The sequence below is a fragment of the Melanotaenia boesemani genome, chromosome 6 (assembly GCF_017639745.1).
Source record: "Melanotaenia boesemani isolate fMelBoe1 chromosome 6, fMelBoe1.pri, whole genome shotgun sequence".
NCBI classification, from domain to species: Eukaryota; Metazoa; Chordata; class Actinopteri; order Atheriniformes; family Melanotaeniidae; genus Melanotaenia; species Melanotaenia boesemani.
In genome coordinates, this window is record NC_055687.1 from 38,084,270 (window position 1) to 38,106,057 (window position 21,788).

At 42.7% G+C, this 21,788-nt stretch overlaps 1 protein-coding gene across 2 annotated transcripts in view; it reads right to left on the minus strand.

Annotated features, from left to right (window-relative positions):
• enpp2 (ectonucleotide pyrophosphatase/phosphodiesterase 2) overlaps nucleotides 1-21,788 on the minus strand; it is a 74,095-nt gene that overhangs the window by 27,889 nt on the left and 24,418 nt on the right. For both annotated transcript variants that reach the window (XM_041988153.1, XM_041988152.1), the window contains exons 11-12: nucleotides 1,380-1,452; nucleotides 1,190-1,298 (exon numbers count right to left, since the gene is read on the minus strand). In XM_041988153.1, coding sequence (XP_041844087.1) covers nucleotides 1,190-1,298; nucleotides 1,380-1,452 — 182 coding nt within the window. The remainder of the gene's footprint in view (nucleotides 1-1,189; nucleotides 1,299-1,379; nucleotides 1,453-21,788) is intronic.

A 21,788-nucleotide genomic window follows, 5' to 3' on the forward strand; every position in this document is an offset into this window, starting at 1 on the left:
AAAAAAAAAAAAGAAAAAAAAGATCAATAATCCACAAATATGTAAATTAATGATCTTTAAACTTACTATTTTTGGACACACAAAACTGAATTGTATAAAAAAAGTCTTCTGATGGGGTAGCATAGATGAACAAATATTCCTATAAATTCCGCCAGTGGTATTTAGTGTTGTCAAAAAAATAGATTTTTTTGATACTAATTGATTCTAAAATTTATTATCTAGTTAGATATTAATTAGCACGGGTATCGATACTTAAATGCCACTTTGGCGTATGCTGGTTTTTGGGGAAAAAAAACAAAAACAAACTGCCGTCTGTATCCATTTTATACAGGCACTGCAGTGGGCGGCCCCGCCCTACAGCTTCTCCCTGGAGGACCCATTGTTTGCAGTGTTCATAGATATCTATACAAAGGCTAGATGTCTCATCCCTGCTGCTGCACTCATAACATTGTTTTAATGGTGCATTAACATTATAAATAACCAGACCTGGCTCAATTTTATAGCGATTTTCAAAAGATTTGGTTCATTATTAACGCCAGAGGTGAAGCTATGACAACGCATTCTTATACCTAAAGATTCTAGAGCAGATCTTTAACCATGGACTTTCATATGATAATAAACTGATAGGTGCAGTGAATATACACACGCAAAAGGTATGTTAAATCAATATTTAGGCTACTCAGCATACATACATACGTTTCCCGTTTTCCCAGATTTTGTGTGCATGCCAGAGTCAGAGTTTCCGTGGAGGTAGGAACATTCTCCCGCCATGTTTGGTTTTTATAAATCTCAAAAGCTGACAATGTTTGGCGTACACCGGTTTTTGTACCTATGCCAGTTTTAGAAATGAGGCCCCTGGAAAGTCTTGGAAAACCTGGAGTCTGATACAGACATTAGTTCTGATAAATTTTTTTCCCTGTGATTTTTTATGATAGAAGTTTATCTTTTCTTTCTGAATATATTCAGAATCTCTTCAAGCTTCAGCCTGAAAGAAATCTCTCTCTGCCGGGTGTGATCAGCTGACTTTTGTTGGAAGGCTCTGTGTATGATCAGCTGATCAGTCAGGATCCTGATTGCAAGATGTGATTAGCTGATAGCAGGGTGGCTGTATGTTAGCATGTGCCTGTGGTGGCTTCATTGTTCTACGCCAATCTAACCTGTGTTTGTGCAGGTGTGTGCATGTCTGTACCGTGATCTCCCACCAGTATGATGTTGACGCATCGATGCAGCTTCATCTGCTTCAGTCCGTCCATCAGCTGGCCGACGATTCTGTCAATCACCCTCAGAGGGTTGTTTAGCTGGACACACAAAGGAAGTCCTCAACCTCAGAATACACACAGATACTTTAAACACATATGCCATCATAAAGCATGACTCACGTCTGCGCTCATGGGACCCATTTTGTGTCCGTACGTGTCTGGTTGTTCAGAGTGCATGGCGTACACGTAGGGTCTGAAAGAAAATACAGGTAAGCTGGAGATATATGGTACGGAGAACGTCCAGCAGCAGCATGAAGGATTGACCAGTATCTCTTTATACAGCTACTAAAGCTTAGCTTTAGTACCTGAAGCGTCTGACAACCCAGAGCCTTCCAACAAATGTTTTTAACTTAACCACATACAAATACACTCTAGTAAGAGGCTAACCAGCTATGCTAGTTTAATGAGCTTTTTCACATCATTTTATTACAGGTGAATACTAGCTTGACTGTAGTCACTGCAGAGAGGATTTCATGTGTAGAGATTGTTTTTATCATTTAACTGACAGCACAGTGAAGTAAAGTCCTAGTAGCAGTGGTTGGTCGTAGCAGGTTGTAGTAGTAGTGGAGATCATTTGCTTGTATTAAGTCATGTAACTTTTGCAGGTTTGTGTACTTCTAGTGAACAAAGTGGTGGTCAAACAAAGTCAGCTCTGAAGCAGCTAAAAGAAAATTAAAAGTTGAGTAAACTTCAAAGGCAACCAGTTGACAAAATTCAACCTTTCACACACCTTTGTTCAGTTTACTCAAAAAAGCTTTGCAGCTGGTTCTCTGATTAAAGTAGCATAGCATAGCTGGTTAGCTTCTTACTGACACGTATTTTTACGTGGTTAAGTTGCCTTTAACTCAGTTACTGAAGAAAAAAAACTATTTTTGTTGGAAGGTTCTGGGTTTTCTTGCTCCTTTTAGATGCTTCAAGCACCAAAACAAAGCTTCTAAATGCCCATTAGCAACCTTATGGTTTCTTCGACAGCATAAATCGTTAAAGCTTGCTTGCTTCTCTTGCTACAGCTACAGCTTGGCGCATGTTAAGAAAACGTGGGGGGCGGTCAAATACGACCTCGATGCTCACGCCGAATAACCCTGAGTTTATACCAGGTATGAAAGATAAGAGATTTCAAAACTGGGCACACAAAGGTTTGTGTATATTACAGGACTTTTTTAAGGGAACTACGTTTATGTCATTTAACCAGTTAGCTGAGAAATATGACATTCCGAAGAATGATTTCTATCAGTATCTACAGGTGAGGGACTTCGCTCGGAGAGACAATGCTAATTTGATACTCCAGGACATATCGGACACAGAGAGACAAATTTTCTCAACTAAATCAAATAGTTCTATTAGAACATTCTATAACATTACACAGGGGCGCTGTGGGAGAAGGAACTCAACTGTGTCATCACTGACAATGATTGGAATGACATTTGGAAGAATGCTAAAACACTGTGTGTTTGTAATAGAGTTAAAGCAACTCAGCTCATAATCCTCCATAGGGCCCACATTTCCCCTTATCTGCGCCATAAATTTAAGCCTGATTCCTCGCCATTGTGCCTGAAGTGTAAGGCTGAGATAGGTACCCTCACGCACTGCTTCTGGTCCTGGAGTGAAAAAGTTCTGGCAGGTTGTCGGACAGGAAATAGATAAGATATTCTCTGATAACTTAAACTGTAACCCTCTGTTCCTGTTGCTTGGACTGACTAATCCGGTTATCACCAACAAATACCATAAGAAACTGTATCAAATGCTCACTTTTTGTGCCAGAAAATGTTTACTGGACTCCAGACCGGATTCCCACTATGACACAGTGGTACAGGACTATTCTCAGCTATGTTTCCCTTGATTGTCTGACTTGTCAACTACATTACAAGGATGTGGTCTTTGAAAAAACCTGGAAACTTTTCCTGTCTCATATGGGACTGGAAATTGTTAAAAGGGCATTTGTATCTTGATGTCTTGAAATGATAGATTGTTTGCTTGGGCCGTCATTTGTTTGTATTTATATTTTACTGTTCTTAAATGTGTGTAAAAAACAAAAAAGCCAATAAACATATTTGAAAGAAAAAAAAAAAAAAAAAAAAAGACCAAGCAGTGGATGTTAACACCGACCGGTAACCCCGTCAGAGAGAAAAAAAAAAAAAAAAAAAAAACGGTCTGAGTACACACGTCATTAACCCCTTAAAAATCCACCAATATCAAATATTACAGAATTTTAGTGTCACCATTTAACAAACATGTTTTTAATGTACTTGGTTTTGTAACATTTGTACTAAAGTGTAGTTAAAAAAAAGTCATCGTTCTTTAACAAAACTTTATTGAAACTTAAAACGTACTCTTCTAATCTCGGTTGCTGATTCGTCACTGTCTTGTGCGCAATGAATTCTGGGAGAAAAGAGGCCGCAAAAGATGCATCACCAGCAGCCTTCGTTTGAGGCCAAACAAAGTGCAGATTTGAAGGGTGGATTCAGAGGCTCCTCCAAATTCTGTGAAATGTGACAGTGCTTCGCGCACCGCAATGACGTATGAAGCCAACGAATCCGCACTTCGAAGTGCTCAGACCCTGAATTGGTACCCACGTTGGTATAGATTCTTTAAGGGAGTCCAGTCTATGTCATCTACATCAGAGAAATTAAATTTTCCAAAAACACATTCAGCACACCCCTCCCGTGGGCTCACTGCCTGCAGGAGGGGCCATAGGGGTCGGGTACAGTGTGAGCTGGGCGGCTGCCAGAGGCGGGGACCCTGGCGGTCTGATCCTCGGCTGCAGAAGCTAGCTTCAGGGACGTACAATGTCACCTCTCTGGCGGGAAAGGAGCCTGAGCTGGTGCGCGAGGTTGAACGGTTCAGTTGGACTCATCTCGACGCATGGCTTGGGCTCTAGAGCCATTGTCCGAGACCATGGTCCTCAGCCGGAAAAGGGTGGAGTGTTCTCTCCGGGTCTGCAATAGGGTCCTGCCCCAAGTGGAGGAGTTCACGTATCTCGGGGTCTTGTTCACGAGTGAGGGAAGGATGGAGAGGGAGATGAACAGGTGGATCGGTGTGGCGTCTGCAGTGATGCAGACTCTGCATCGGTCTGTCGTGGTGAAGAAGGAGCTGAGCCAAAAGGCAAAGCTCTCGATTAACTGGTCGATCTACGTTCCTACCCTCAGCTATGGCCACGAGCTGTGGGTAGTGACCGAAAGAACAAGATCGCAAGTACAAGCGGCCGGAATGAGTTTCCTCCGCAGGGTGGCCAGGCTCTCCCTTAGCGATAGGGTGAGAAGCTCGGTGATCCGGGAGGGGCTCAGAGTAGAGTCGCTGCTCCTCCACATCGAGAGGAGCCAGATGAGGTGGCTCGGGCATCTGGTTAGGATGCCTCCTGGACGCCTCCCTGGTGAGGTGTTCCGGGCACGTCCCACCGGAAAGAGGCCATGGGGAAGACCTAAGACACGCTGGATGGACTACATCTCTCGACTGGCCTGGGAACGCCTCGGGATCCCTCCGGATGAGCTGGTGAATGTAGCCGGGGAGAGAGAAGTCTGGGTTTCCCTGCTTAGGCAGCTGCCCTGGCAATCCGACTACACTCTTGACCACCACTTCCTGTTACAGAGAACTGAGGAGGATGTGATGTCATGTGAATACTAGCAATAGTAACAGATTTGTTACAGTAGCAGTGGCAGAAGTAACTAAAGTACTGGTAGTAGTAATTTCAGGAGTAAGTAATAATCAAAGTTACTTAATTAAAAAAGTAAATCAGTTACTTCGCTCATTACACCAAAAACGAACGTGTTACTGTTCAAAGATACTTTTTTAGGTACTTTCGTAATGAAATTAAATTAAATGAAATGAACAATGAAAAATACTTATTAATCTCAAACAGAATTTTTTCTAGTAGGTTTTTTTCAAATAAAAATAATAATTAGAAAATGATAATGTCTTTTTCTTCTTGTAAAAGAACATTCTTAAAAATTCACCCATTAATATCCTTATAATTTAATTACAGTGTTACATGAAAATGAAAACAAACTCAAACACAAAGTAATTTTAAACACTAATTTATGTACGTCAGGCCAGCAGAACATTTGAAAAAAAATCTAAAATAAATAATAATAAAAATAATAGATAAGGACATGACAGTTCGGATGTCCGCAGTAACCAAGGAAATGAGGTTGTGGACACTAGGGATGGGAGGTGATAGGGTCTAATTAATATCAGTGCTATTATCAATTCTGCCTATCACTCTAGTTATTTATCCATTTCCTGATCAATTCCTGGACCAATTTTCTAAAAAAAAAAACATATCTACAAAACAGATTTACGATGTCAAAAACTGGTCTGACTATTTAATATCTAAACAGAGTAAACTTTGAGTTTAGAATCTTTGTCAACTCCACAAAAACTATGTCAAGAAAATGATTCAGATCAATAACATCTTCCAACAGATCTGGATGCCAAAACTACAAATCTAGTCTAAAAAGGGTAAATAATACATCACCTAATATAAAAACTCTGTAGATGTTTACATGAAGTCAGCCAAGAGTGCAGTAAAATAAACCTGACTGCTGTATAGTGACACTTATTAATGCAAAGCTGCCAGAAACAGGTTGATCAAGTGACTAAATGAGCAAAGCAGAATTCCAACATCTGGCTCCTGAACGCTTCTCATAACAGTTTTTCCCTTCAGTTATATCAGGGCAGCGCCCCAGCTGCCTTTAGGTCTTTCCTTTAGCACAGGTTGACTTTATCATTTTATTAAACAACTGAACAGCGTGATGTAATTTGTCTTATTTACATGACTGCACATCATTTCTGCTTTTATTTACAATGTGCCCAACTACAGCCTACTAAAGTCTCCATGAAGCACATATACACCTACAGGTGAGCTAATTGCTAACGAGCTGCTAACCGCCTCCACACAGATGCAGCAGGAATATTTTCACCAGTAGGAGTAAAACTCACAGAAAGCAGGAAATTATTCCAATAATGTGACAACTGGATTAAAAATAAAAGAAGCTGCACATCAGGCAGAGAGTAGTCTACTCCACTCACGTAGTGGAGCAGAGTAGTGATTAGGCTGCATAATCCTCCGCGCAAGGATATAGGTCTGTCCTATGATTTGTTACTATTATTGATCTTTCCAATACAGACACTATAACTTCAGCCATTGTCATGACATAATCTGGATCACCTAGCCATGATCTGGATCACCTAGCCATGATCTGAATCACCTAGCCATAGTCTGGATCCCGTAGCCATGATCTGCATCACGTAGTCATGATCTGGATCAGTTATCCATGATCTGAATCACCTAGCCATGATCTGGATCACCTAGCCATGATCTGGATCCCGTAGCCATGATCTGGATCACCTAGCCATGATCTGGATCCCGTAGCTATAATCTGGATCATTTATCCATGATCTGGATCACCTAGCCATGATCTGGATCACGTAGCCATGATGTGAATAATTTATCCATGATCTGGATCACTTAGTCATGATCTGGATCACCTAGCCATGATCTGGATCCCGTAGCCATGATCTGGATCACTTATCCATGATCTGGATCACCTAGCCATGATCTGGATCCCGTAGCTATGATCTGGAAAACCTAGCCATGATCTGGATCACCTAGCCATGATCTGAATCACCTAGCCATGATCTGGATCACCTAGCCATGATCTGGATCACCTAGCCATAGTCTGGATCACCTAGCCATGATCTGGATCATTTATCCATAATCTGGATCACCTAGCCATGATCTGGAACACGTAGTCATGATCTGAATAATTTATCCATGATCTGGATCATTTAGTCATGATCTGGATCACCTAGCCATGATCTGGATCCCGTAGCCATGATCTGGATCACTTATCCATGATCTGGATCACCTAGCCATGATCTCGATCCCGTAGCTATGATCTGGAAAACCTAGCCATGATCTGGATCACCTAGCTATGATTTGGATGCCGTAGCCATGATCTGGATCACCTAGCTATGATCTGGATCACCTAGCTATGATCTTGGTCACCTAGCCATTATCTGGATCACCTAGCTATGATCTGGATCGCTTAGTCATGATCTGGATCACCTAGCCATGATCTGGATTACTTAGCCATGATCTGGATCACCTAGCCATGATCTGGATCACCTAGCCATGATCTGGATCACTTAGCCATGACCTGGATCACTTAGCCATGATCTGGATCACCTAGCCATGATCTGGATTACTTAGCCATGATCTGGATCACTTAGTCATGATCTGGATCACCTAGCCATGATCTGGATAATTTATCCATGATCTGGATCACCTAGACATGATCTGGATCACCTAGCTATGATCTGGATCACTTAGCCATGATCTGGATCACCTAGCCATGATCTGGATTACTTAGCCATGACCTGGATCACTTAGTCATGACCTGAACCACCTAGCCATGATCTGGATAATTTATCCATGATCTGGATCACCTAGACATGATCTGGATCACCTAGCTATGATCTGGATCACTTAGCCATGATCTGGATCACTTAGTCATGATCTGGATCACTTAGTCATGATCTGGATCACCTAGCCATGATCTGGATCACTTAGTCATGACCTGGCTCACGTAGCCATGATCTGGATCACCTAGCCATGATCTGGATAATTTATCCATGATCTGGATCACCTTGCCATGATCTGGAGCATTTATCCATGATTTGGATCACATAGCCATGATCTGGATCACCTTGCCATGATCTGGATCACTTAGTCATGACCTGTATCACTTAGTCATGACCTGGACCACCTAGCCATGATCTGGATAATTTCTCCATGATCTAGATCACCTAGCCATGATCTGGATCATTTATCCATGATCTGGATCATTTATCTATAATCTGGATAACCTAGCCATGATCTGGATCCCTTGGCCATGATCTGGATCACCTAGCCATGATTTGGATCACCTAGCCATGATTTGGATCACCTAGCCATAATCTGGATCACGCAGCCATGATCTGGATGCAGTAGCCATGATCTGGATCACCTAGCTATGATCTGGATCACCTAGCTATGATCTTGGTCACCTAGCCATTATCTGGATCGCCTAGTCATGATCTGGATCACTTAGTCATGATCTGGATAATTTATCCATGATCTAGATCACCTAGCCATGATCTGGATCATTTATCCATGATCTGGATCACCTAGCCATGATCTGGATCGCCTAGACATGATCTGGATCACCTAGTCATGATCTGGATCACTTAGTCATGATCTGGATCACCTAGCCATGATCTGGATCACCTAGCCATGATCTGGATAATTTATCCATGACCTAGATCACCTAGCCATGATCTGGATCACTTAGCCATGATCTGAATAAATTATCCATGATCTGGATCCCGTAGCCATGATCTGGATCACTTAGTCATGACCTGGACCACCTAGCCATGATCTGGATAATTTATCCATGATCTAGATCACCTAGCCATGATCTGGATCATTTGTCCATGATCTGGATCACCTAGCCATGATCTGGATCGCCTAGTCATGATCTGGATCACCTAGTCATGATCTGGATCACCTAGTCATGATCTGGATTACTTAGTCATGATCTGGATCACCTAGCCATGATCTGGATAATTTATCCATGATCTAGATCACCTAGCCATGATCTGGATCACTTAGCCATGATCTAGATCACTTAGCCATGATCTGGATCACCTAGCCATGATCTGGATAATTGGTCCATGATCTGGATAATTTATCCATGATCTGGATCACCTTGCCATGATCTGGATCATTTACCCATGATTTGGATCACATATCCATGATCTGGATCACCTAGCCATGATCTGGATCGCCTAGACATGATCCGGATCACCTAGTCATGATTTCGATCACCTAGCCATGATCTGGATAATTTATCCATGATCTAGATCACCTAGCCATGATCTGGATCATTTATCTATGATCTGGATCACCTAGCCATGATCTGGATCACCTAGCTATGATCTGGATAATTTATCCATGATCTAGATCACCTAGCGATGATCTGGATCACTTAGTAATGATTTGGATCACCTAGCCATGATCTGGATAACTTAGTCATGTTCTGGATCACCTAGCCATGATCTGGATAATTTATCCATGATCTAGATCACCTAGCCATGATCTGGATCATTTATCTATGATCTGGATCACCTAGCTATGATCTGGATAATTTATCCATGATCTAGATCACCTAGCGATTATCTGAATCACCTAGTTATGATCTGGATCACTTAGTCATGATCTGGATCGCCTAGACATGATCTGGATTACCTAGTCATGATCTGGATCACTTAGTCATGATCTGGATCCTGTAGCCATGATCTGGATCACCTAGCCATGATCTGGAACACGTAGTCATGATCTGGATCACCTAGCCATGATCTGGATCGCCTAGACATGATCTGGATCACCTAGTCATGATCTGGATCACTTAGTCATGATCTGGATCACCTAGCCATGATCTGGATAATTTATCCATGATCTGGATAATTTATCCATGATCTGGATCACCTTGCCATGATCTGAATAATTTATCCATGATCTGGATCCTGTAGCCATGATCTGGATCACTTAGTCATGACCTGGATCACCTAGCCATGATCTGGATCGCCTAGACATGATCTGGATCACCTAGTCATGATCTGGATCACCTAGCCATGATCTGGATAATTTTTCCATGATCTAGATCACCTAGCCATGATCTGGATCATTTATCTATGATCTGGATCACCTAGCCATGATCTGGATCACCTAGCCATGATCTGGATAATTTATCCATGATCTAGATGACCTAGCAATGATCTGAATCACCTAGTTATGATCTGGATCACTTAGTAATGATTTGGATCACCTAGCCATGATCTGGATTACTTAGCCTTGATCTGGATCACCTAGCCATGATCTGGATCCCGTAGCTATAATCTGGATCATTTATCCATGATCTGGATCACCTAGCCATGATCTGGATCACGTAGCCATGATGTGAATAATTTATCCATGATCTGGTTCACTTAGTCATGATCTGGATCACCTAGCCATGATCTGGATCCCGTAGCCATGATCTGGATCACTTATCCATGATCTGGATCACCTAGCCATGATCTGGATCCCGTAGCTATGATCTGGAAAACCTAGCCATGATCTGGATCACCTAGCCATGATCTGAATCACCTAGCCATGATCTGGATCACCTAGCCATGATCTGGATCACCTAGCCATAGTCTGGATCACCTAGCCATGATCTGGATCATTTATCCATAATCTGGATCACCTAGCCATGATCTGGAACACGTAGTCATGATCTGAATAATTTATCCATGATCTGGATCACTTAGTCATGATCTGGATCACCTAGCCATGATCTGGATCCCGTAGCCATGATCTGGATCACTCATCCATGATCTGGATCACCTAGCCATGATCTCGATCCCGTAGCTATGATCTGGAAAACCTAGCCATGATCTGGATCACCTAGCTATGATTTGGATGCCGTAGCCATGATCTGGATCACCTAGCTATGATCTGGATCACCTAGCTATGATCTTGGTCACCTAGCCATTATCTGGATCACCTAGCTATGATCTGGATCGCTTAGTCATGATCTGGATCACCTAGCCATGATCTGGATTACTTAGCCATGATCTGGATCACCTAGCCATGATCTGGATCACCTAGCCATGATCTGGATCACTTAGCCATGACCTGGATCACTTAGCCATGATCTGGATCACCTAGCCATGATCTGGATTACTTAGCCATGATCTGGATCACTTAGTCATGATCTGGATCACCTAGCCATGATCTGGATAATTTATCCATGATCTGGATCACCTAGACATGATCTGGATCACCTAGCTATGATCTGGATCACTTAGCCATGATCTGGATCACCTAGCCATGATCTGGATTACTTAGCCATGACCTGGATCACTTAGTCATGACCTGAACCACCTAGCCATGATCTGGATAATTTATCCATGATCTGGATCACCTAGACATGATCTGGATCACCTAGCTATGATCTGGATCACTTAGCCATGATCTGGATCACTTAGTCATGATCTGGATCACCTAGCCATGATCTGGATCACTTAGTCATGACCTGGCTCACGTAGCCATGATCTGGATCACCTAGCCATGATCTGGATAATTTATCCATGATCTGGATCACCTTGCCATGATCTGGAGCATTTATCCATGATTTGGATCACATAGCCATGATCTGGATCACCTTGCCATGATCTGGATCACTTAGTCATGACCTGTATCACTTAGTCATGACCTGGACCACCTAGCCATGATCTGGATCATTTCTCCATGATCTAGATCACCTAGCCATGATCTGGATCATTTATCCATGATCTGGATCATTTATCTATAATCTGGATAACCTAGCCATGATCTGGATCCCTTGGCCATGATCTGGATCACCTAGCCATGATTTGGATCACCTAGCCATGATTTGGATCACCTAGCCATAATCTGGATCACGCAGCCATGATCTGGATGCAGTAGCCATGATCTGGATCACCTAGCTATGATCTGGATCACCTAGCTATGATCTTGGTCACCTAGCCATTATCTGGATCGCCTAGACGTTATCTGGATCACCTAGTCATGATCTGGATCACTTAGTCATGATCTGGATAATTTATCCATGATCTAGATCACCTAGCCATGATCTGGATGATTTATCCATGATCTGGATCACCTAGCCATGATCTGGATCGCCTAGACATGATCTGGATCACCTAGTCATGATCTGGATCACTTAGTCATGATCTGGATCACCTAGCCATGATCTGGATCACCTAGCCATGATCTGGATAATTTATCCATGATCTAGATCACCTAGCCATGATCTGGATCACTTAGCCATGATCTGAATAAATTATCCATGATCTGGATCCCGTAGCCATGATCTGGATCACTTAGTCATGATCTAGATCACCTAGCCATGATCTGGATCATTTATCCATGATCTGGATCACCTAGCCATGATCTGGATCGCCTAGACATGATCTGGATCACCTAGTCATGATCTGGATCACTTAGTCATGATCTGGATCACCTAGCCATGATCTGGATCACCTAGCCATGATCTGGATAATTTATCCATGATCTAGATCACCTAGCCATGATCTGGATCACTTAGCCATGATCTGAATAAATTATCCAAGATCTGGATCCCGTAGCCATGATCTGGATCACTTAGTCATGACCTGGACCACCTAGCCATGATCTGGATAATTTATCCATGATCTAGATCACCTAGCCATGATCTGGATCATTTATCCATGATCTGGATCACCTAGCCATGATCTGGATCGCCTAGTCATGATCTGGATCACCTAGTCATGATCTGGATCACCTAGTCATGATCTGGATCACTTAGTCATGATCTGGATCACCTAGCCATGATCTGGATAATTTATCCATGATCTAGATCACCTAGCCATGATCTGGATCACTTAGCCATGATCTAGATCACTTAGCCATGATCTGGATCACCTAGCCATGATCTGGATAATTGGTCCATGATCTGGATAATTTATCCATGATCTGGATCACCTTGCCATGATCTGGATCATTTACCCATGATTTGGATCACATATCCATGATCTGGATCACCTAGCCATGATCTGGATCGCCTAGACATGATCCGGATCACCTAGTCATGATTTCGATCACCTAGCCATGATCTGGATAATTTATCCATGATCTAGATCACCTAGCCATGATCTGGATCATTTATCTATGATCTGGATCACCTAGCCATGATCTGGATCACCTAGCTATGATCTGGATAATTTATCCATGATCTAGATCACCTAGCGATGATCTGGATCACTTAGTAATGATTTGGATCACCTAGCCATGATCTGGATAACTTAGTCATGTTCTGGATCACCTAGCCATGATCTGGATAATTTATCCATGATCTAGATCACCTAGCCATGATCTGGATCATTTATCTATGATCTGGATCACCTAGCTATGATCTGGATAATTTATCCATGATCTAGATCACCTAGCGATTATCTGAATCACCTAGTTATGATCTGGATCACTTAGTCATGATCTGGATCGCCTAGACATGATCTGGATTACCTAGTCATGATCTGGATCACTTAGTCATGATCTGGATCCTGTAGCCATGATCTGGATCACCTAGCCATGATCTGGAACACGTAGTCATGATCTGGATCACCTAGCCATGATCTGGATCGCCTAGACATGATCTGGATCACCTAGTCATGATCTGGATCACTTAGTCATGATCTGGATCACCTAGCCATGATCTGGATAATTTATCCATGATCTGGATAATTTATCCATGATCTGGATCACCTTGCCATGATCTGAATAATTTATCCATGATCTGGATCCTGTAGCCATGATCTGGATCACTTAGTCATGATCTGGATCACCTAGCCATGATCTGGATCGCCTAGACATGATCTGGATCACCTAGTCATGATCTGGATCACCTAGCCATGATCTGGATAATTTTTCCATGATCTAGATCACCTAGCCATGATCTGGATCATTTATCTATGATCTGGATCACCTAGCCATGATCTGGATCACCTAGCCATGATCTGGATAATTTATCCATGATCTAGATGACCTAGCAATGATCTGAATCACCTAGTTATGATCTGGATCACTTAGTAATGATTTGGATCACCTAGCCATGATCTGGATTACTTAGCCATGATCTGGATCACCTAGCCATGATCTGGATCCCGTAGCTATAATCTGGATCATTTATCCATGATCTGGATCACCTAGCCATGATCTGGATCACGTAGCCATGATGTGAATAATTTATCCATGATCTGGTTCACTTAGTCATGATCTGGATCACCTAGCCATGATCTGGATCCCGTAGCTTTGATCTGGATCACTTATCCATGATCTGGATCACCTAGCCATGATCTGGATCCCGTAGCTATGATCTGGAAAACCTAGCCATGATCTGGATCACCTAGCCATGATCTGAATCACCTAGCCATGATCTGGATCACCTAGCCATGATCTGGATCACCTAGCCATAGTCTGGATCACCTAGCCATGATCTGGATCATTTATCCATAATCTGGATCACCTAGCCATGATCTGGAACACGTAGTCATGATCTGAATAATTTATCCATGATCTGGATCACTTAGTCATGATCTGGATCACCTAGCCATGATCTGGATCCCGTAGCCATGATCTGGATCACTTATCCATGATCTGGATCACCTAGCCATGATCTCGATCCCGTAGCTATGATCTGGAAAACCTAGCCATGATCTGGATCACCTAGCTATGATTTGGATGCCGTAGCCATGATCTGGATCACCTAGCTATGATCTGGATCACCTAGCTATGATCTTGGTCACCTAGCCATTATCTGGATCACCTAGCTATGATCTGGATCGCTTAGTCATGATCTGGATCACCTAGCCATGATCTGGATTACTTAGCCATGATCTGGATCACCTAGCCATGATCTGGATCACCTAGCCATGATCTGGATCACTTAGCCATGACCTGGATCACTTAGCCATGATCTGGATCACCTAGCCATGATCTGGATTACTTAGCCATGATCTGGATCACTTAGTCATGATCTGGATCACCTAGCCATGATCTGGATAATTTATCCATGATCTGGATCACCTAGACATGATCTGGATCACCTAGCTATGATCTGGATCACTTAGCCATGATCTGGATCACCTAGCCATGATCTGGATTACTTAGCCATGACCTGGATCACTTAGTCATGACCTGAACCACCTAGCCATGATCTGGATAATTTATCCATGATCTGGATCACCTAGACATGATCTGGATCACCTAGCTATGATCTGGATCACTTAGCCATGATCTGGATCACTTAGTCATGATCTGGATCACCTAGCCATGATCTGGATCACTTAGTCATGACCTGGCTCACGTAGCCATGATCTGGATCACCTAGCCATGATCTGGATAATTTATCCATGATCTGGATCACCTTGCCATGATCTGGAGCATTTATCCATGATTTGGATCACATAGCCATGATCTGGATCACCTTGCCATGATCTGGATCACTTAGTCATGACCTGTATCACTTAGTCATGACCTGGACCACCTAGCCATGATCTGGATCATTTCTCCATGATCTAGATCACCTAGCCATGATCTGGATCATTTATCCATGATCTGGATCATTTATCTATAATCTGGATAACCTAGCCATGATCTGGATCCCTTGGCCATGATCTGGATCACCTAGCCATGATTTGGATCACCTAGCCATGATTTGGATCACCTAGCCATAATCTGGATCACGCAGCCATGATCTGGATGCAGTAGCCATGATCTGGATCACCTAGCTATGATCTGGATCACCTAGCTATGATCTTGGTCACCTAGCCATTATCTGGATCGCCTAGACGTTATCTGGATCACCTAGTCATGATCTGGATCACTTAGTCATGATCTGGATAATTTATCCATGATCTAGATCACCTAGCCATGATCTGGATCATTTATCCATGATCTGGATCACCTAGCCATGATCTGGATCGCCTAGACATGATCTGGATCACCTAGTCATGATCTGGATCACTTAGTCATGATCTGGATCACCTAGCCATGATCTGGATCACCTAGCCATGATCTGGATAATTTATCCATGATCTAGATCACCTAGCCATGATCTGGATCACTTAGCCATGATCTGAATAAATTATCCATGATCTGGATCCCGTAGCCATGATCTGGATCACTTAGTCATGACCTGGACCACCTAGCCATGATCTGGATAATTTATCCATGATCTAGATCACCTAGCCATGATCTGGATCATTTATCCATGATCTGGATCACCTAGCCATGATCTGGATCGCCTAGTCATGATCTGGATCACCTAGTCATGATCTGGATCACCTAGTCATGATCTGGATCACTTAGTCATGATCTGGATCACCTAGCCATGATCTGGATAATTTATCCATGATCTAGATCACCTAGCCATGATCTGGATCACTTAGCCATGATCTAGATCACTTAGCCATGATCTGGATCACCTAGCCATGATCTGGATAATTGGTCCATGATCTGGATAATTTATCCATGATCTGGATCACCTTGCCATGATCTGGATCATTTACCCATGATTTGGATCACATATCCATGATCTGGATCACCTAGCCATGATCTGGATCGCCTAAACATGATCCGGATCACCTAGTCATGATTTCGATCACCTAGCCATGATCTGGATAATTTCTCCATGATCTAGATCACCTAGACATGATCTGGATCATTTATCTATGATCTGGATCACCTAGCCATGATCTAGATTACCTAGCCATGATCTGGATCATTTATCTATGATCTGGATCACCTAGCCATGATCTGGATCACCTAGCTATGATCTGGATAATTTATCCATGATCTAGATCACCTAGCGATGATCTGGATCACTTAGTAATGATTTGGATCACCTAGCCATGATCTGGATAACTTAGTCATGTTCTGGATCACCTAGCCATGATCTGGATAATTTATCCATGATCTAGATCACCTAGCCATGATCTGGATCATTTATCTATGATCTGGATCACCTAGCTATGATCTGGATAATTTATCCATGATCTAGATCACCTAGCGATTATCTGAATCACCTAGTTATGATGTGGATCACTTAGTCATGATCTGGATCGCCTAGACATGATCTGGATTACCTAGTCATGATCTGGATCACTTAGTCATGATCTGGATCCTGTAGCCATGATCTGGATCACCTAGCCATGATCTGGAACACGTAGTCATGATCTGGATCACCTAGCCATGATCTGGATCGCCTAGACATGATCTGGATCACCTAGTCATGATCTGGATCACTTAGTCATGATCTGGATCACCTAGCCATGATCTGGATAATTTATCCATGATCTGGATAATTTATCCATGATCTGGATCACCTTGCCATGATCTGAATAATTTATCCATGATCTGGATCCTGTAGCCATGATCTGGATCACTTAGTCATGATCTGGATCACCTAGTCATGATCTGGATCGCCTAGACATGATCTGGATCACCTAGTCATGATCTGGATCACCTAGCCATGATCTGGATAATTTTTCCATGATCTAGATCACCTAGCCATGATCTGGATCATTTATCTATGATCTGGATCACCTAGCCATGATCTGGATCACCTAGCCATGATCTGGATAATTTATCCATGATCTAGATGACCTAGCAATGATCTGAATCACCTAGTTATGATCTGGATCACTTAGTAATGATTTGGATCACCTAGCCATGATCTGGATTACTTAGCCATGATCTGGATAACTTAGTCATGGTCTGGATTACTTAGCCATGATCTGGATCACTTAGTCATGATCTGGACCACCTAGCCATGATCTGGATAATTTATCCATGATCTAGATCACCTAGCCATGATCTGGATCATTTATCTATGATCTGAATCACCTAGCTATGATCTGGATAATTTATCCATGATCGAGATCACCTAGCGATGATCTGAATCACCTAGTTATGATCTGGATCACCTAGCCATGATCTGGATCACTTGGTCAGGATCTGGATTACTTAGTCATGGTCTGGATCACCTAGCCATGATCTGGATCACCTAGCCATGATCTGGATCACTTAGTCATGATCTGGATCACCTAGCCATGATCTGGATCATTTACCCATGATCTGGATCACCTAGCCATGATCTGGATCACTTAGTCATGATCTGGATAACCTAGCCATGATCTGGATCCCGTAGCCATGATCTGGATAATTTATTCATGATCTGATCACCTAGCCATGATCTGAATCACCTAGCCATGATCTGGATCACCTAGCCATGATCTGGATCACTTAGTCACGATCTGGATCACCTAGCCATGATCTGGATCCCGTAGCTATGATCTGGATCATTTCTCCATGATCTGGATCCCGTAGCCATGATCTGGATCATTTATCTATGATCTGGATCACCTAGCCATGATCTGGATCCCGTAGCTATGATCTGGATCACTTAGCCATGATCTGGATCACTTAGTCATGATCTGGATCACCTAGCCATGATCTGGATCACTTAGCCATGATCTGGATCACCTAGCCATGATCTGGATTGCTTAGTCATGACCTGGATCACTTAGCCATGACCTGGATCACTTAGCCATGATCTGGATCACCTAGCCATGATCTGGATAATTTATCCATGATCTAGATCATTTATCCATGATCTGGATCACATAGCCATGATCTGGATCACCTAGCCATGATCTGGATCACCTAGCTATGATCTGGATAATGTATCCATGAACTGGATCACCTAGCCATGATCTGGATCACTTAGTCCTGATTTTGATCACCTAGCCATGATCTGGATTACTTAGCCATGATCTGGATCACTTAGTCATGATCTGGATCACCTAGCCATGATCTGGATGCCGTAGCCATGATCTGGATCACCTAGCTATGATCTGGATCACCTAGCTATGATCTTGGTCACCTAGCCATTATCTGAATCACCTAGCTATGATCTGGATCGCTTAGTCATGATCTGGATCACCTAGCCATGATCTGGATTACTTAGCCATGATCTGGATCACCTAGCCATGATCTGGATCACCTAGCCATGATCTGGATCACCTAGCCATGACCTGGATCACTTAGCCATGATCTGGATCACCTAGCCATGATCTGGATTACTTAGCCATGATCTGGATCACTTAGTCATGATCTGGATCACCTAGCCATGATCTGGATGCCGTAGCCATGATCTGGATCACCTAGCTATGATCTGGATCACCTAGCTATGATCTTGGTCACCTAGCCATTATCTGGATCACCTAGCTATGATCTGGATCGCTTAGTCATGATCTGGATCACCTAGCCATGATCTGGATTACTTAGCCATTATCTGGATCATTTACCCATGATCTGGATCACCTAGCCAAGATCTGGATCACTTAGTCATGATCTGGATAACCTAGCCATGATCTGGATCCCGTAGCCATGATCTGGATAATTTATTCATGATCTGATCACCTAGCCATGATCTGAATCACCTAGCCATGATCTGGATCACCTAGCCATGATCTGGATCACTTAGTCACGATCTGGATCACCTAGCCATGATCTGGATCCCGTAGCTATGATCTGGATCATTTCTCCATGATCTGGATCCCGTAGCCATGATCTGGATCATTTATCTATGATCTGGATCACCTAGCCATGATCTGGATCCCGTAGCTATGATCTGGATCACTTAGCCATGATCTGGATCACTTAGTCATGATCTGGATCACCTAGCCATGATCTGGATCACTTAGCCATGATCTGGATCACCTAGCCATGATCTGGATTGCTTAGTCATGACCTGGATCACTTAGCCATGACCTGGATCACTTAGCCATGATCTGGATCACCTAGCCATGATCTGGATAATTTATCCATGATCTAGATCATTTATCCATGATCTGGATCACATAGCCATGATCTGGATCACCTAGCCATGATCTGGATCACCTAGCTATGATCTGGATAATGTATCCATGAACTGGATCACCTAGCCATGATCTGGATCACTTAGTCCTGATTTTGATCACCTAGCCATGATCTGGATTACCTAGCCATGATCTGGATCACTTAGTCATGATCTGGATCACCTAGCCATGATCTGGATGCCGTAGCCATGATCTGGATCACCTAGCTATGATCTGGATCACCTAGCTATGATCTTGGTCACCTAGCCATTATCTGGATCACCTAGCTATGATCTGGATCGCTTAGTCATGATCTGGATCACCTAGCCATGATCTGGATTACTTAGCCATGATCTGGATCACCTAGCCATGATCTGGATCGCTTAGTCATGACCTGGATCACTTAGCCATGACCTGGATCACTTAGCCATGATCTGGATCACCTAGCCATGATCTGGATAATTTATCCATGATCTGGATAATTTATTCGTGATCTGGATCACCTTGCCATGATCTGGATCATTTATCCATGATCTAGATCATTTATCCATGATCTGGATCACATAGCCATGATCTGGATCACCTAGCTATGATCTGGATAATGTATCCATGAACTGGATCACCTAGCCATGATCTGGATCACTTAGTCCTGATTTTGATCACCTAGCCATTATCTGGATCCCGTAGCCATGATCTGGATCACTTAGTCATGATCTGGATCACCTAGCCATGATCTGGATCCTGTAGCCATGATCTGGATCCCGTAGCCATGATCTGGATCACCTAGCTATGATCTGGATCACCTAGCTATGATCTTGGTCACCTAGCCATTATCTGGATCACCTAGCTATGATCTGGATAATTTATCCATGATCTGGATCACCTAGCCATGATCTGGATCACTTAGTCATTATCTGGATCATTTATCTATAATCTGGATAACCTAGCCATGATCTGGATCCCTTGGCCATGATCTGGATCACCTAGCCATGATTTGGATCACCTAGCCATAATCTGGATCACGCAGCCATGATCTGGATCACTTATACATGATCTGGATCTCCTAGCCATGATTTGAATAAAGTTAAAAAAAAAAAGAAACAAGAAGAAGATCAGAGCTGCTGGCCAAGCTGTATTACTTTAGCTAGTAATGGACAAAAACACCATATCGGATGGGTCTCCAACTTGTCGCTCGTGAGCTACCGGTAGCGTGCGAGGCCTTTTCTAGGCGCTCTCCAAAAATAATAATAATATTAATAATAATAACAATAATAATAATAATAACACAAAACAATCCATTTGTCATTTAGGAAAACATCATTACAGATTTCTTGTCCCCTTTCGAGATTAAACCTTTTTTTTTTGTCAACTAGCTGCCAATCAAATGTCCGAGCTGTGCTGCTATTTGTGATTTGTAGGGGGAGGGCAGAGGGAGGAGGCACGGGCAGACCAGGGCAGGTGCTATCTTTTGGCAAAAATGCCAGCATTTATACCAGTAAGAGGAAAAAACTTATTTTCATGAAAAGTGGGAAACAGACTTCTGTTTCACAAACATGAACGACTAGTGTCTGTGTCTGATCTGTGGCGCGAGCCTGGCCGTTGGTGAAAAAAAATAATGTGGAGCGGCATTTCACCAAACTTCAGAGCAATTTCTGTCGGGACTTTCCGGCGGAACCAACCTCTGTAGAGAGAAGATAAAAGAGCCTAAAACTGCACTCCAAAAACAACAAGCTCTGTTCACAACACCGCCGAAGAAGCTACTGGTTGAATCCATGCAGTGCCAGTCTTTTTACTGATGGAAACATAGAGGTCATAAGATGATGGTGGATTTATGTGCACAAAGTTGTATTGCTTGTTATATTCTAACATAATGTGAATTTAGAAAAGATTCATTCATACTGAAATATATTAGCTGGTGACTTTTTTTTCAAAGAGTACATCATGTATGTGCTAGTAGTAAATTTTCTTTGTTTTGGGGGGGGTATACATCACTGTTTCTTTTCACAACAA